Source organism: Ammospiza nelsoni, chromosome 23 (genome assembly GCF_027579445.1).
Source record: "Ammospiza nelsoni isolate bAmmNel1 chromosome 23, bAmmNel1.pri, whole genome shotgun sequence".
Taxonomy (NCBI): Eukaryota; Metazoa; Chordata; class Aves; order Passeriformes; family Passerellidae; genus Ammospiza; species Ammospiza nelsoni.
The window spans coordinates 7,271,655-7,289,056 of record NC_080655.1 but is presented as its reverse complement, the minus strand read 5'-3'; the positions used below and the strand labels follow the sequence as shown (position 1 = coordinate 7,289,056).

Genomic DNA, 17,402 nt, shown 5'->3' with positions numbered 1-17,402 from the left:
CCCCAATCCTAATCCTAACCCAAGTTTTTTTTCCACGTTGATTCTAAAGAGGTTAGTATTTGGGGAAGGCCCAATGGATAATGTGGAGGAACCTGGATGTATGATAATCATGTCTCTCCTCAGGATTTCCTGGAGCAGCAGCCTCTGGAGATGCCTTGCTGGGCCCTCCCCCCTTATAGTGGGTTCGCCCAGACAGGCAACGACCTTCCCAAACAGTCAGGCACCCCTGCAAACTGACAAGGCCTCCTCACAAAAACAAGGTGAGCTCCCCCAAACAGTTAAGGATCTTCTCCCTGCTCTTCTGCAGGAGACATACATGCAGCCTCATCTGCCCCTCCTTCCCCTTTATTTGGAGTGGTTTATTTCCATGAGCAACCCCTAACATCCGCTGGGTGAAGATGACACCCGTCGTGTCAGCCCTGCTATGGGGGGTTTCAGGGACTTTCTCCCCTCCTGTTGCTCTCCACAACAATAGGAGGCCTCTCGCACTGCCTGGTCTGAGGAGGCTCCCCGTCTTTTGGTGTGCCAGTTAGGGTCTGTGCCCCCTGGGATCTGTGCTGGTTTCCCTTGGGCTGACCTTGGCCGAGGGAAATGCAGCAATAAAGAATGGAATCTCAAAGCAGTTTGGGGATCTGGAGGGCCCCACAGCCTGAAGGGGTGCAGGAAGGGGGGAGTGAGAGCAGCTACCCCAACATGGGGTTTCTCCCCCAGTACCTGCCGACCGGTATGGTCTCAGCACTGGTACAATCCCCTTCCTTACATTGGAAAGCCACTTCTTTTGGAGAGGGACATAGGGGCCTAAAACAACCCCCACCTCCCAGCCAGGGGAAGGAAGCCTTTTCATCTCCCCATTGGAGTGGAGGGGCTTTGTGACCCCCAAGCTGGGGGATAGGCACTTTGCAACCTCACCCAGCTGGGATGTCTCTGACTCCCTCAATTTGGGTGCAGGGGTTTTATAACCCTCTCCCAAGCTGGAGTGTAGGCACTTTGTGATCCCTCCTCCCCTTCAGGATGGAGGGCTTTATGAGACCCCACAGACACAGTTGGGGTGTGCTTTGTTACCCTAAAGTAGAGTGTGAGGACTTTGTGACCCCTATAACTGAGATGTGGATACTTTGTGAACCCCCCAGTGGGATATGGGGTCTCTGCGATCTCCCAGTTGGGTTTCCAGAAGCTTTATGACCCCCTGATTGGAGTATGGGGTCTCTTGTGAGCCCCCCTGACTTCCCAAGGCCCTCTTCAAACAGTTTTGGGGTGCAGGGGAGCAGAGTCCTGTAAATAACCCAACTCTCCCCTGCCCCAGGCGGTTTCTGTGTATTTTGCAATTTTGGGGGTCATGCACTGAGGGCAATGTCACACACACGTGGTGAGGAGTTAGACCTGGGGGGCATGCCAAAGCCTGAGGGGGTTACAGCGTGTGGGGGCATCACACACAGCCAGGGGATATCAGCATCACACTGCTGGGGCTGTCAGAGCTGGGGGGTTCATACATTTGAGGGGGTTCACACAGTGTGTGGGGGATCACACAGCTGGGGAGGGTTCAGGGCTGGGCTGTCACAGCTTGGAGGGGATCACAGGTGCGGAGGGGACAGAGCTGAGGGGGTCATAGCTGGAGTGGGGGAGTCACACAGCTGAGCAGGGGGAGTTATCACAGTCCTGGGAGGTGTCCCACAGCTGGGGAGGGTCACACATTGGAGGGTTACACATACAGCCAGGGCAGGGCCACCTTTTAGGGGAGATGCTTGAGCATCCCAGGGGAGGGGGCTGTAATTAAAGCCACAATAATTTATTGCGATTTAAGGCAACTCATACAACCCACATGGACACAGGCGACACAGCAAGTGAGAACATCAAAACACTGGGGGACCCCACTGGGATCAGCCCAGGTAATGTAGGAGAACCATGGATTTAGGGAGGCTAGTGAGGTGACGAGGGGTCATGCATCATGCTACGGGGGCACTCCACATTTGGTGGAGGCTCCTGCGCACCCCAGCTTTCTGGTCAGGCTGCTGAAGACCCCCTGCTACTCTTCTGGGGGCAGGAAGGTCCTGGATGGGTAAAGGGTCAGCCCCATGGGCCAAGAATGCTCAGGCAACACCATCCCAATTCCCCCGAGAAACCCAAAAGCTGGTTTATGGGTGTGGTGGTGGGAACCTGGATTGGGGAGGGGACCCCAAGGTTGTGGAAAGGAGGAGAGGGACCTCCAGTCCCAGGTCCCTGACAGAGTATGCCTTTGATCCCTGATACAGGGTCATGGGGTAGATGAAGGGACATGGTGTGTTGGGAGTGAACAGTCAGGGTGGGAGGGTTTCAGGGGACATGGGAGGGGATGGGGGTGTGGTTTTATGCCCCGTGCCTTCATGTAAGAGAGGAGCTGGGTCGGGAATCTCAGCGAGGACTTCTCGTGCCAGCCCTGCCATGCTCAGCCCCGCACCAGGACCCCCCGTCATGTAGTCACGAAATGGAACAAACTGGGGGGGCACAGGGGGGGCAGAGCGATTGAGGGGGTCCAGGACCGGGAAGGCCCCAGTCTCAGTGTCCCTCACATCCAGGTACATACTAAGACACAGTGCCACGCCCCCCATCCTGGTAACCCCCCTCCATGTCCTAATGTACTCCCATATCCCAATGTTCCCCATTTTCCAATACAGCCCTCTTTATGTCCCAGGGCACCCCCACATCCATGTGCATCCCAAGCCCCAATGCCCCTCCATATCCTAGTGCCTCCAATTTCCCACAGCCCCTACATCCCAGTGTCTCTTCCTGTTTCCCAATACACCCCATGTCCCAGTGCTCCCCCCATCCGGGTCCATCCTGGTGCCCCAGTGCCCCCTTCCTTTGCCAGCACACCCTCCTCATGTCCCAGTGCCCCCCACATCCAGGTGCATCCCACATCCCATTACCTCCCTCCAATGTCCCAATGTTCCTGCCTGCTAATGATCTGGGCTTCCCCCCACATCCAGGAACATCCTAAGTCTCACTGCACCCTTTTTTCACAGCACAGCCCCCCCAGAATGTCTTGGTACACGCCCTTTTCATGTCCCAGTGCAACTACATATTCCAGTATATGCCCCTCCATGTCCCAGTGCTCCCCACATCCCAGTGTCCCCCCTTTTCCCAGTACCAACCCCCTTCATGCCAAAGTGCCCCCCATATCCTGATAGACCTCCATGTCCCACTGCACCCCCATTCCAAATCTCAGTGTATCCACTTTTCCCAGTGAAGGCCTCCAACATGTACCCAGTGCACCCAATGTCCCAGTGTTTCCCTCCACTGAGGTACATTCCAAACCCCAGTGCACTCCTTTTTCCCAGTGCATCCCTCCCATGTCACAGTGCACTGCTTCTGTGTCCCGGAACATGTCTGACATCCCAATTCCAACCCCCCCACTATTTCCCAGTAAACTTCCTTTCACATGCTATTGTCTCCTTCATGGCTCAGTGCTTCCCATATCCTAATACACTCCCATGTCCCAGTGCACCCTCATTCCAAGGTACATCCCAAGTCCCAGGGCACCCTCTTTTCCCAGTGAAGTGCCCCTACCATGTGCCAGTGCACCCCCAAATCCCCGTGCATCCCCCCATCTACGTACATCCCAAACCCATTGCATCCCCGTGTCCCAGTGCCCCTCCTATATCCCAGTTCACCTTATCATCCCTCCATACCAGTCCCACCAAGTGCACTCCAGGAGTGATGGGGCTGATTTGAGCTCCCCAGGGCACCTTCCCACCACCACCCTGCTGGGTGGGCTGGGAGGGGGTCCCCAAATTCCTCATTGGTGAGGTTGGTTACCTGGACAATATCACGCTCAGCCACTTTGCCACGGGAAGAGATGCGGATGTCATCCCCATCTAGCTCCACCATGGCTGGGGGCAATGTAGGGGGGAGGTCAGGAGCACCCTAGTGCCCCCCATCCCAGGATGAGATCCCATTATGTCCCTCTCAACCCCACACCCAGAACCCCCAAGCTGGGGTATGCTGAGCCCATTCATATGCTGACACATTCAACTCATAGTTCAGTGGCCAAGGGACCCCACCCCCATCCCCTCAGCCTTCCCCTAGTTCCCTCCAGCCCCCAGATCTTACCATCAAACTCGGCCTGGCCAACCCCCACGATGATAATGGACATGGGCAATTTGGCAGCCTGAGGGAGCCAGGGAGTAAAGGGAGTCCCATGAAATTTAATGATGCTGCCACCAAATGAGCCATCCCCCCGCTCCCTGCAGCACCCGGGGGTGCCAACACCCCCTCCCCCAAGGATTCCAGTCCCCTACCCACCCCTCCCCCATCACCCAAAGGTCTCAGACCTCCCCAATGGCACCGGGGGGTTCCAGGAACTTCCCAGTCCCTTTGCAGCACCCAGGGGTTCCAGACACCCCTGCACATCAAACCCTGGGGGTCCAAGCCCTTTCCCACCTCTCAATGGTCCCAGTCCCTCCTCACTACCTCCAGCACCCAGGGGTCCACATCCCCCCCAGCACCCAGGGCTCCCAGCCCCTTCCCCACCCCTCCAGTATGCAAGGGTCGCAACCCACCCCTTTCCTCTCAGCTTCAGGGTCCCAGCTCCTCTTCACCCATCCCATCACCCAAAGGGTCCCAATCACCCCAACCCCTCAGAATCCAGGAGTCCAAGCCCCCTCCTATCCCCCTTCTAGCTCCTCCTCAACCCCCCAGCACCCAGGGGTCTCCATCCTTTCCTGCCCCCTCAAGGGTCCCAGTCCCTCTCCACTGCCCCCATCACCCAAGGGTCCCTAGTTCCCAGCACCCAGGGGTGCCACCACCCACCCCAATGCCACTATGAGGGTCTCACATTGACAATGGCCTCCTTGGTCTGGGCCATGTCAGAGATGACACCATCAGTGATGATGAGGAGGACAAAGTACTGGGATCCGTCCAGCACCGTGGCTGCCGAGCTAGGGGGACCCTGCGTGACGCCGAGGACACAGGGACCCCACCCCAGGGCATGGGGCCCCTCTTACCGGGCAACATGGTTGACGACAGGGGCAAAGTTGGTGGGGCCGTAGAGCTGGACATGGCGCAGGCTGCGCTGATACGCCTCCAGCACCCCCGCAATGCCATGACATGCCGGGTTTGATGCATCCCCATTCTGCCACAGGGTGACCAGGAGCACAGTGACACCACAGCCCCCACCCATGGACAGGGTGACACCATGCACCCAACCCACAGACAAAGATGGCATTGCTGTGGCCCCCAAATGCTGACAAGGATGATGCCACTATGTCCACAATGTGGTGACAAGGGAGACACCAACATGTTCCCAACTCAGTGTCAAGGATGATACTGCCATGGCCCCAACCCAGTGACAAAATGATGATGCCACTATGTTCCCAACCCAAGACAAGGATGACACCACCACATCCCCAACCCAGTGAGAAGAATGATACCACTATGGCCCCAACACAGTGAGAATAGGTGACAAGGACAACATCATTGTATGCCCAGCACAGTGACAAAGACCACACCACCACATCCTGAACCTGGTGACAAGGATGATACTACTATGTCTCCAACCTGGTGACACTGCCATGACCCCAAACCAGTCACAAAATGATGATGCCACTATGTTCCCAGCCCAATGATAAGGATGATACCACCACATCCCCAGTCCAGATCCAACCCAAACACACCATATACCTAACTTGGTGATCAAGGATGAGACCACTATGACCCCAAACTGGTGACAACACCAAGCCCCTTCCTAACCTGATGATAAGGATGACACTGCCATGGCCCCAGACCAGTGACGAGGATCACACCACCACAGCCCCAACCCAAGGACAATGTCCCTCCATGTCCCAAACAACATGACAGGATGACTCCACCATGGCCCCAACTGCATGACAAGGACACCACCCTTCATCCGCAGTCCTGTCCTGCCTTGGCCCCTCACCAGTGGGAACTCGTGGGACACGTGCCCATCCGGGGGGACCTTGGCACCAAAGCCAAGGGCTGGGAAGATTTTGTCACTGTCGTAGTCTTGGATGATGTCCCCCACAGCCCTCAGTGCCAGGCTGTAGGCATTCAGCTGGAAGGGGCTCAGGTAGTGCAGGGACGTGGGCTGTGAGGGGTTCCCTGCACAGGCATGGGCCTCAGCACCCCCACAGCCCCCCAGCACCCCCATAACACCCCCAGCATTCCCACAACCATGGCACCACTATGGCCCCAACCCAGTGGCACGGATGATGTCATCCCCAACATTGTTACAAGGACAAGGATGATCCCACCATGTCTCCAAATGCCACCACATCCCCAACCCAGTGACAAGGGTGACACCACCATATTCCCAACTTGGTGACAAAGGTGATGCCACCATGTCCCCAACCTGGTGACAGCTGGTGACAAGGATGACACCACCATGGAACCAACAGTGACAAGGAAGACATTGCCATGACCTCAGCCAGTGACAAGAATGATACCACTGTCCCAAACTCAGTGGTGATGATGGCGCCAAATCCCCAACCCAGAGACAGCTGGTGACAAGTATGACACCACTGTAGTGCCAATACAGTGACAAAAATAACACCACCATGGCCCCAAACCCACGATAAGGACAACGCCATCATGACCCCAACCCAAGGGAGCGACAAGGGAGACGCCACTGGGTCCCCAACCCAGTGACAAGGGAGACGTGACCATGTCCCCAACACAAGGACAACAACACCATGTTCCCAAGTTGGTGACAAGGATGACACCACCATGACACCAAACTGGTTACAACTGTCCCAAATAAATCCCTCAGGGGGGACACAGTTGCCACTCACCATTGGATGCCGTGAAGTCTATGGCCACTGTGAAGTTGAGTTGGGTCCTGGGGGGTTAAAGTGGCCTTGGGGTGACATAGGGGGTGACTTGTGGGTTTGGAGTGGGGCACCCCTCTGGCCACAGGCTGGACTGGATGCACCCATATCACAATTCAGAGCACCCCCAAGTGTCCCTGCACTGAGGTGTCAGTGCTGCACCTAAAGGAGTGGCTGCGGGTTCTGAGGAGCCCCAAATGACCAATTTGGGGGTGCTGGGGAGCCCCTGCCCATGAGGGAGCATCTGGGTGGGGTGCTGAGGATTCACAATGAAGAAGATGGGAGTGGTGGGGATCCTCTTTCCCCAAAGGAGCAACTGTGGGTGCTGGGGATCCCAAAGCTGTTGGAAGTGCTGGAGACTTCTAAAGGGAGCAATTGTGGGTTCTGGGGACTACCAGTGAAGCAGCTGTGGGTGATGGGGACAGCCTACCCCTCAAGGAGGCATCTTGGTGGGAGTGCTGAGACCCCCAATGGAGGAGCTAGGTGTGCTGAGGATCCCCCAGTGGAGCAACTGGGGGTGCTGGGGATCCCCCAGGGAGGAGCTGAGGAGAGCAGGAACATCATCCACCCCTCCCCTCCATCCCCGAGGGAGCAGCAGTGGGAACTGGGGACCTCCAAGGGAGGAGATGGCAGTCCTGGGGACTGCCCTGCCAGTGAAGTAGAGGCTGGGTATGTTGGGGATTCTCTGCCCTTGAGGGAGCAGGTCAGAGTGCTGGGTACTCCCAAGGAAGGAGCTGGGGGTGTTCAGGATCCTCAAAAGTGCAGCTGGAGGTGCTGCGGACCCCCTGCTCACCCGCCCCTGATGTAGTCCAGGAAGGTGTGCTCAGCCTCCACAGTGAAGGACAGCAGTGTCACCTGTGGGGACATGGGACTCAGGGGAGGAAGCGCCCACTCCCCCTGTGTCCTCCCCCTCCGCACATCCCCATCCTCACTGTCCCAGAGTTCAGGTACTTCTTCTTCTTCATCTTCTTCCGGGGGTTCACCACCTGCAAGGATGAGAGGAGAGGGAAGGGGGCTGCTTCTCACAGGGACAGGAGGCCCCAGGGAGCAGTGTAACGGACTGTCACATCCAGGGAGACAGGGGGGCACAGAATACTCTGGGAGGCAGCAGTGGGAGCACTGTGCTGAGTTGCAGAGAGGGACCTTGAGAAGCACATGGTGGGCTGTGACACCCAGGGGTGCATGTGGGAACCCTGGTGATTGTAGATCCATGGTGGGGGCTGGGGACCCTCAAGGGAGCAGCTGTGGGTGCTGCACCCCAGGGTGCAGCAGGGGAACCATAACACCCCAGGGATGCAGTGTGGGGATCCCAACACCCTAGGCTGTAGCACAGGGAATCATGGGGACTGTAAACCTCTATGGCTGAAGCATGAGGACCCTGGGCATCACTGCAACTCAGAGTGCAGGAGAGGGACCCTTGGGTATATGGCACAGCAGGGTGCAGGGTTGGGAGGGACCCTGGCGACCATAACATCCCAGGATTGCATCACGGGAATCCTGGGGTATGTAGCACCTACACATAGACCCCGGCACACAGAGGTACAGCAGAGGGACAGACCCTGGGGACCATAACACCCAAGGGGTGCAGTGTTAAGACCCCAAGACACAGAGGTGCAGCACAGGGTCCCTGGGGACTGTGACATCTGGGGGTGCAGCAGTGGGACCTTGACCTCCATGGGGAGTGGTGCAGGACCCCCATGCCCATGTACCCATCCCCCCTCACCTCATACACGTTGAAGCGGCTCTGGCCTCGTGACAGCTCCCGATAACTGGTGGTGAACTCCCCGATGAAGTCGTGGCTGCACAGCCAGTGAATCTCCATCAGTCCGGTTAGGGAGGTTCCCATTACTCAGGGGGATCCCCACCAGTCAGTGGTGTGGGGACGGGGGGCTTCCCATTGCCCAGGAGGTTTCCCATCAGCCAGAGTCCCGAATAGCCGGGGGGGATTCCCATCAACCGAGGTGGGGGCAGGCTCCATCTCCCCAGGGATACAGCGGGGGGAGGGGATCCCTGTCACCTGAGGGGTGCAGGTCCAGGGTGTGGAGGGTCTCCAGGACCACACACAGCTCACCTGCCATCACGGTCCCAGTCATATACCTCCACCTTGATGGCTCTGCAAGGCAGAGGGGGGGGTCACTGACACCCCCAAATCCCAACCTCTCCCCCCCCCTCCCCTGGGGACCCGTCACACACAACCCCCCGCTCCCTGTGGGATTTGTTTTGACGCCTCTGTGGGCTTTTTCCTGCTTCCTTCTCCTCCTCAGGATATTTTTATCCATCGTTGCCACAGCAACGTTCAACGTGGGGCCAAAGCAGTGTGAAGAGATTTTTGCCAGGACAGTAGCTGATGACACTGGTTTGGGATTGGGGCGGGGGCGCAGGGGGGGAGGAATAGCTCGGTGACAGCTGTGATGCCCATTGCCCAGATGGGTAAACTGAGGCAAAAGGGCAAAAGTGGGTAACACGAAGGGGGCGGGGGTGTGCTACTGGTACCACAGAGAAAGGGGAAGGGGTTCTGGGAGTTGAGGTGGCCACAGAGGGTGTCTCATGGGGCCACAGAGAAGGTGGAAGCACTGCAGGGGGTCCTGAGGTACCACAGAGATGAGGAGAAGGGGGTAAAGAGGGTCCTGAGGTACCACAGACACAGGGGAAGGGATTCTGGGGGACTGCAGAGAGAGGGGAAGGGGATCCTGGGATACCATGGACATGGAGTGAGGGAGGCTCTGAGAGTCCAGAGGTACCACAGAGATAGGGACATGGGGTGCAGGGGTTCCTGGAGGACCTGGGAGATGGGGGAAAGAAGGAAAAGGGGGTCCTGAGGGCCCATAGAGATGGGAGGAAGGTGGTTCAGGGGGTCTCAGAGGACCACAAAGATGGGAGTGCAGGTGGTTCCCGGGTATGACAGAGATGGGAGAAGGGGGTTCAGGGTTAGGGTTAGTGGATCCTAGAGATGGGGGGAAGAGGGAAAAGGAGGTCTTTGGGGCCGAAGAGGGGGTGCAGGGGGTAGCAGTCCCCTGACACTCACCGGTCATGGTCCCCATTGCAGAGGGCACGCACAGGAATGGCAAAGGCTGCCCAGACGGGGTTCAGTGTGTTCCGCACCACTTCTGTCTTGTGGCAGATGGTGAAACTGGGGGAAAGACAAGGAGTAAAAGGGAGTCACTCCCCCAGCCCAACAGCCCCCAAGTCTGTCACCCCCACAGTGCAGTGAGGATTTTTAGACACCCCCGCCAATGCCAGCCCATGGGGACGTAGAGGTGTCCTGTGCTGGGGCTGAGCCCTCCCATGAGGTGTGGGAGGGTCACTGCAGTTTTGAAGGGGGGTCACTCACGTTCCGTCTTCGTTGCTGCGGTAGAAGACCATGAAGGGGTCAGATTTTCCGAAGAAATCCTTCTTATCCAGTTTGTTGGCACAGAATTGGAGTGTGGCCACGTCCTGGGGGGTGGAATCGGGGGGAGATCATCCACCCTGCACTCCCCTCAGGGGTGGGATCCTTTGGGGCAGCTGCTCCATGAGGGGAGGGATCCAGGACAGGCAGGATGGATAAACAGCCCACACTCTCATCTGCGGACTAGTGTGTCTCAGCCAACCCCGATATTGCGGGGTTCCCAAGCTACACCCCATCCCCTGCCCTGCCGCGGCTCACCCGGCAGTTTCCCAACTCTTCAGCGAGGAGTATGATGGTGCCACACTTCTTTCCCGGAATGCCACTGCCGGGATGAGATGTGAGCAGAGTGGGGGCACACATGGTGCCCTGGGGGTTCCCCCGCGCACTGAGCACCCCAAAACTTACCCATGGGAGGCAGCTGGGGCAGGTCTTCTGCCCCGGGGATGCATGGTGGCTGTTCCCATCCTGCAGGGACACATGCTGAAGGGTGATCGAGGGGATCCCCACCCAATAAAAAGCCCCCCCTCCCAAAAAAAGGAAGTCTACAAAAAAAAAAAAACACCCAGCTCCGCCCCAGATTCCAGCACCCTAAAAAGAAGCTGTTTCTCCCCTCAAAAAAGCCAGTCCCCAAAAGACATTCAGCCCCCACAAATAGTCAATTCCCGCAAAACAAACTGCCCCTGAAAAAGCCAGCCCCAAAAAGTCAGACCCTTCCAAAAGCCAGAGCCCCCCTAAAAGCCAGATCCTTCAAAAGCCAGATCCCCCAAACCCATATTCCCTCCAAAAGCCACCATCCCAAGAAAAAGCCAGACCCATCAAACCCCACCAAAAAGTCAGACCCCCAAAAATGCCTTTCCTGCCAAAATCCATCCCCAAAAGAAAAAAAAAAAAAAAAAAAAAAAAAAAGGAAGCCAGACACCCCTCCCCCCGCTTCCAATCCAAAATGCCACTGTTGGCTCTGAGGTCTGGGTCCATCCTGGACACACCAAAAGGGACCTAGGGAGACATGAGGACACTGGGACCATGGGGGTTCATGGCAAGGGCTTCTCCAGGGGGGGACATGGGGACACTGAGTTTCCCACTTTTCTCCAAAACACTGGTTTTGGAGAAACCCAAGATTTTCTTCAAAGAGGACATGGTGACCTCAGGGACCCTGGGGCACAGGCAGGACTCATGTCAGGGGCTTCTCCATGGGAGAGGTCATGGGGACATTGGGATCAGTGGGGGAGGCTGCTCACATTGGGAGCTTCCCTGGGGCAGAGACATAGGGACCATGGGACACTGGGGACAAGAGCGGCTACCATCAGGAGTTTCTCCAGTGCAGGGCATGGGGACCCTGAGGACTCTGGGGGATACTGGACCACAGTGGAGGCTCAAACAAGGGGCTTCTTGGGGAAGGGGAGGGAGGTGGGTGGGGGCAGAGACATGGGGACACTGGGGCTGGGGGGGTTCATGTCAGGGGCTTCTCTACGAAGAACATGGGCATACTGGGGCACAAGAGGGCTCACATCAGGGGCTTCACTGGGTGGGACATGGGGACACTGGGGCAAAGGGGGGGCTCACGTCAGGGGCTTCTCCAGGCGGCTGCCGGCTGAGCCCACGATCTCCCCCAGAGTGCAGAATGCCTGGCCCAGGAAATCCTGCAGGATCAGGAATACTGGGTGTCACCAAGTAGATGCCCATCCCAGGGAGGCCAGGAGAGCAGGGCTGACTGATCCTGCACTTACATGCTTGGAGAGGTCAGGGCTCTTGGAGTCCACATCATACCTGGGGGCAGAGGGAACATGTGGGCATGGAACAGGAAGGAGGGCCTTGGATGGGACAGGGATGGAGACAGGGATGGGATGGGAGGGAGACAGGGAGTAGGAGGGATGGGATGAGAGAGGGGTGGTACACAAATAGGGATGGATTAGGTGTGGGGATGGGATGGGGAAAAGAATAGGGGTAGGATGGGACAAGGATGGGTAAAGGGATGGGATGGGATGGGATGGGATGGGATGGGATGGGATGGGATGGGATGGGATGGGATGGGATGGGATGGGGACTGTAGAATGGACAGGGATGAGATGTGGATAGGGACAGAATGGGACAGGAACAGAATGGGGACTATCCAGTCCAGGATAAGCATGACAATGGGACAGGACAATGATAGGGAAAATGATGTGAACAAGGGTGGTAATGGTCCAGGAATGGGGACAGAACAAGGATGGGGACAAGGACACCCTGGGGGGCTGTGCCAGGGTGGCCAGGGGGTGACCCTGGGGGACAGAGTGTTGACACTGGGGGTGACACTGGGACCACAAGGGCCACTCACAGGTCAAAGCGCAGATTCTGCCGCTCCTCAAAGCAATAATCGAGGACAAACTTGTGCAGGAAGTCAGGATTCAGGGAATTGTCGATGACCTCGGTCCGGCCAAACTGGGGGATATGGGGACAGTGGAGATAGGGTGACAGGAAAACATGGGATGAGGACAGGGACATGGAAACACAGGGACATGGGGATGTGGTGATTTGGACACGGGGACATGGGGACATAGAGATGATGAGACATGGGGGCATAGGGATGGGAACAGGAGAACATGGGCAGGGGGGATGGGAGATACAGGGATGTGGGGACATGGAGATGCAAAGTCATGGGGGCATAGGGATGAAGACACAGGGACATGAAGACATGGGAACACAGGGATGTGTGAACAGCACCAGAAAACAGGGGTATGGGAATGAGGGTGGGGCATAGGGATGGGGGCAGTGGGACATGAGAATGTGGACATGGGGACATACAGATATGGGGACACAGTGACATAGAGACACAGGGACATGACAACACGTGGGCATGGAGCTGCGGACATGGGAACATGAGGATATGGGGACATAGAAACATGGGGACACAGGGACATGAGGACATGAGGACACATGTGGGCGGAGAAGGTGGGACAACGGTGGGCAGCAGGCCCGGGCTGGAGCACGTGTGGGAAAGGGGTGGGCAGGGGCGGGGAGGGCCTCGGGGTCGTCCCACGCCCTGCTCATTACCCCGCAATTAACACATTGTTAATTACAGGGGCCCTGGCTGCGTGCCGACAGCTGATTGGCTGGCTGCCTGGCATCTCGACCTGCTCCCCAGATCCCCAGGATGCTGGTTGGCTGATCGCTCTGCCCCCAGGCATTGATTGGATGGCTGCCGCATCCCAGAATGCTCATTGTCCAGGTGCTGCATCCGAAGATGCTGATTGCTCACTGGTGACTGGCCAACTGGTTGGCACCCCAACACACTGATTGGCCATCTGGCCATCACCCCAACATGCTGATAGGCCAGAATCTTACATGCTACTTGGCTGGCTGGCTGCCATCATGACTGATTTGCCATCTGGTTGGCACACAGACATGCTAACTATTCATTGCCCCAGCATGCTGATGATTGGTTGGCCAGCTACCACCCCAATGTCTTGATTGGCTGGCTGACATGCCAACTGGCCAGCTGAGCACAGCCCAACATGTTGATTGGCTGCCCCCCACCAATCGGGTCACTCACCTCCCGCCATTGGTGGCTGCCAGGGCGCTGCGTGTACAGCACACAGACTGCAGGGGGAGGGGTCAGGGGAGGCAGGCACCCCCAGAGACCCCCAAAACTGTTAGAGACACCACCATTCCCAGAGACTCCCAAAATCCCCCAGAGAGCCCCCAAAACACCTCAGAGACACCCCCGAACCCCCCCATAACCCCCTAAACTCCCTCAGACACCCCCAAAATACCTCAGAGGGTCCCCAAATCCCCCAGAGATCTCCAAAACCCAAAATACCACCCAAAACCCCCAGAGACCCCAACACTCCCCAGTGTTCCCAAAACCCCCAGAACCCTTCAAAATGTCCTTGAGACCTCCAAACCCTCATAGAACCACAACAATCCCAGAGACCTCCCAAAACATGTCAGAGACCCCAAAAACCCCCAGAGACCACAAGACTCCCCAGAGACACTCATGCTCCCAGAGACCCCCAGAACCCCCAGATACTCCCAAAATACCTCAGAGATCCCCCCAATCCCCTAGACACCCACAACCCCCCCACAGATATAAAAATCCCCTAAGTGCTCAACACCTTCCGGAGACCCCAAGCCCCCCAGAAACTCCCCAAAACACCTAAGAGCCAAAACACACCCCATCCCCCCTGCCTCACTCACTTGGGTCCGACTTGGAGAAGGTATCCCTGTCCAGGAGCTGCCTGGGGGGCAGGGAGGAGTGAGTGTGAGAGTGTGTGTGTGAATGTGAATGTGAATGTGAATGTGAATGTGAATGTGAATGTGAGCACCTGGCTGTGTCTGTGACTGTGTGTACCCATTGTGCAGTAAGATGTGCCCCAGAACCCATGTTGAGGTGCACAGCCACAGGTCGTGTAGGTGCACAGCCACATGTTGTGCCCTGTTGTGACAGGGTGGGTGGCAGGGTGTGCGCAGCCAGGTATGCCCCAGGACAGGGATTGGCGTGCAAAGCATGTCTGACACATGTTGGGGGGCCATGTGCTTTGGCGCTCAACCATGTGTCAGGGTGCTCCACAGAGTGTTGGTGAGGATGACCAGGTGTTGGTGAGCATGGTTGGATGTTGGGGTGCACTGCCAGATGTGCCCCACAACATACGTTGGGGTGCACAGACACATCTGCACAGGGTGCACAGCATGACACATGTTAAGAGTGCCATATGTCAGGGGTACAGTTATGTGTCAGGACACCAAAAAAAGACCTCAGGTTGCAGGGGGAGGGTACAGGGACTGCAGGGTGGGCAGGGGGTACAAGGGATGCAATGGTGCAGTGCAGCCTGGCCGGAGGATTCAGGAGTTTCAGGGTGGGCGAGGGATACAGGGGGTGCAGGGGATACAGGGTCCAACCTGACTCCCCTGCATCCCCAGAATCCCCCAAACCCGACCTTCTTGCACTCCCAGTCCGAGATCCCAAATGCCCCCTCCATGCCCCCCACTCCCCTCAGTGCCCCGCACCCTCAGCACCTTTGGCTTACCCAGTGCCTTTCTGTCCCCATACCCAACACTCCCTGTACTCCCCATGCTCCCCAACGCCCACTAGCACATTCCAATGTCTTCCAGTGAATCCCAGTGCCTCCTAATGCATTTCAGTGCCTCCAGCGCCAGCTGCCCTGCTTCCCAGTGCCTCCCAGTGCTCTTCATTGCCGACTGCACCCCGTTCCCTAGTGTCTCCCGGTGACTTCCAGAGCATCTCAGTGCATTCCAGTACATCTCAGCAATTCACACCAACTGCTCCCACTCTCCGGTGCATTCCAGTGCCTCCCAGAGCATCCCAGGGGATCTCAGTACATCACAGTGCACCCCGGCATCCTTCGACGCCAGCTGCTGTGGCACTCCAGTACCTCCCAATGTGTCTCGTTGCGTTCCAGTGCAACCCAGTGCCCTACAACGCCATCTGCTCCCAGCTCTCCAATGCTTCCCAGTGCATCCCACGAGATCTCAATCCCTCACAGTGTACCTCAGCACCCTCCAACGCCGCTCCCCAGTGCTTCCCAGTGCCTCTCTGTGCATCCCAGCACCCTCCAACGGCAGCTACCGCTACACCCCAGTGCAACCCAGTGCAACCCAGTGCCTCCCGGCACCTTCCAACGCCAGCACCAGCGCCTCCCCGCGCCCCCGCCGCCCGCTGCCGGCTCCCGCCGCGGCCCCGCTACCTGCAGGACACCGTGAGTTCCACGCGAGTGGCCGGGACGGGACTGGATCCGGTGCCCGGTTCCGAGGCGCCCAGGCCCGCCATGCCCCGGGTTCCGTCGCTGCCCCGACACTGGCACCAGCACCGCGATCGCGATCGGCTCCGCCCCGGGACCGCCCTTGGCACCGCCCGGGGCTCCCAGCACCAGCCCCGGCCCCTCACCGAGGGAGTGCCCCGGAGTCTTCTTCGGGACCACCCGCCGGGAGACCGGGACCGCCTTTGGCACCGCCCGGGGCTCCCAGCACCAGCCCCGGCCCCTCACCGAGGGGTGCCCGGAGTCTTCTTCGCGACCGCCAGTGGGGAGACCGGGACCGGCTCGGGACCGCCCCCGGGATCGTCCCCAGATCCGCGGCACCGCCTCCGGGATCGCCCCCGAGGCCGCCTCCCCTTCCCCGGTACCACCACGGACCGTCGATACTGCCCCCGGGATCGCCCCGAAATTTTCGGAATCACCCCCAGATTCCTGCGATCTACCCTCGCACCGCCTGCAGGCCTCCTTCCAAATCCCCGGTATCTCCCGGGCCCGGGAGACCCCTCCGGCTCCGCCTCGGAAACGCCCCCAGATCTCCGGGATGCCCCCCCCATCAATTCCACAGCCCGGTTCCACCCTAGAAGCCCGGTACTGCCCCCGGCATCCCCCCCAGATTCCCGGGATCGCTCCGGGATCAACGCCAAATCCCTTGTACCTCCCCTGACCACTGCCGCCTCCCCCGCATCGCCCGCCGGGCTGCCTCACCATTCCCGGGACCGCCTCGGACCACCGGTACTATCCCACAGGATAGCTCTCAGATCCTCGGCATCACCCCCAGATCTCCGGCATCAGTCCGAGGAAGTCCGGTGCCTTTCCCTGCACCGTCCCCAGTGCCACCTCCCCATCCTCAGTGCCCCCCGGACGCGGGTACCAATGATCAGCCCCGGGATCACCCCGAGACCACTGCTACTGCCCTGGGATTGCCCCGAGGCTGCCTCCAGACCCCGGTACACCACGGATCATTGGTACCATCCCCGGGATCACCCCCAGACCGGACCCCCGATGCTCCCTCCCCAGTAGCCCCAGCACCCCTCTGACACTCCCAGTGCGCCCCCCTGTGACACTCTCGATACCACCCACTCCACAGAATGAGGTCCCAATCCCCCTAGTTCCCCCTTATTCAGAACCTTCCCAGTATCCCCACAGCCCCCACAACTGCAGATGCAGAGTCCTCCAGTCCTCTGCTATCCTTCAGTAGCTCCCAGTACCTCCCCTGCACCATTCTGGTAACATCCAGCAGCTCCAAGTACTGTCCCGGGTCCTGCACTGGGAGCAAGGGGGGTGACATCGAGAGCCAGAGGGGGCACCCATTGCTGGGCGGGGGTTACCCAGTGCTGGGGGAGAACCCAGTGTGTGCTGGCTTGAGGACTCCGCTGCCAGTTTGAAGGTCCCCAGTGCTGTGTGGAGAGTCCACTCTGGGGGGACAGCACCAACCCCCCCTTTCCA

General features: G+C 58.3%; 2 protein-coding genes across 2 annotated transcripts; one reads left to right on the top strand and one right to left on the bottom strand.

Annotated features, from left to right (window-relative positions):
* Positions 1–2,294: 2,294 nt before the first annotated feature.
* On the bottom strand, positions 2,295–15,979 carry CPNE5 (copine 5). The gene is given in 23 exon segments (XM_059487853.1): positions 2,295–2,336; positions 2,339–2,377; positions 2,379–2,471; positions 3,793–3,866; positions 4,087–4,144; positions 4,811–4,913; positions 4,980–5,107; positions 5,912–6,093; positions 6,783–6,829; positions 7,612–7,673; positions 7,751–7,804; positions 8,542–8,617; positions 8,890–8,931; positions 9,844–9,948; positions 10,150–10,253; positions 10,465–10,528; positions 10,612–10,671; positions 11,770–11,846; positions 11,934–11,973; positions 12,521–12,624; positions 13,736–13,782; positions 14,380–14,420; positions 15,888–15,979. Coding segments are annotated over 23 exon segments (1,725 nt in total). The 5' UTR covers positions 15,971–15,979.
* On the top strand, positions 15,969–16,976 carry LOC132083181 (basic proline-rich protein-like). The gene has a single exon (XM_059487747.1). It carries the CDS (start codon positions 15,969–15,971, stop codon positions 16,974–16,976), a length of 1,008 nt encoding a protein of 335 aa, XP_059343730.1.
* The last annotated feature ends 426 nt before the right edge of the window (positions 16,977–17,402 follow it).

Excerpts from the sequence above, each read along its gene's own strand:
- LOC132083181 (XM_059487747.1), top strand. The coding sequence starts at position 15,969 with ATGCCCCGGGTTCCGTCGCTGCCCCGACACTGGCACCAGCACCGCGAT.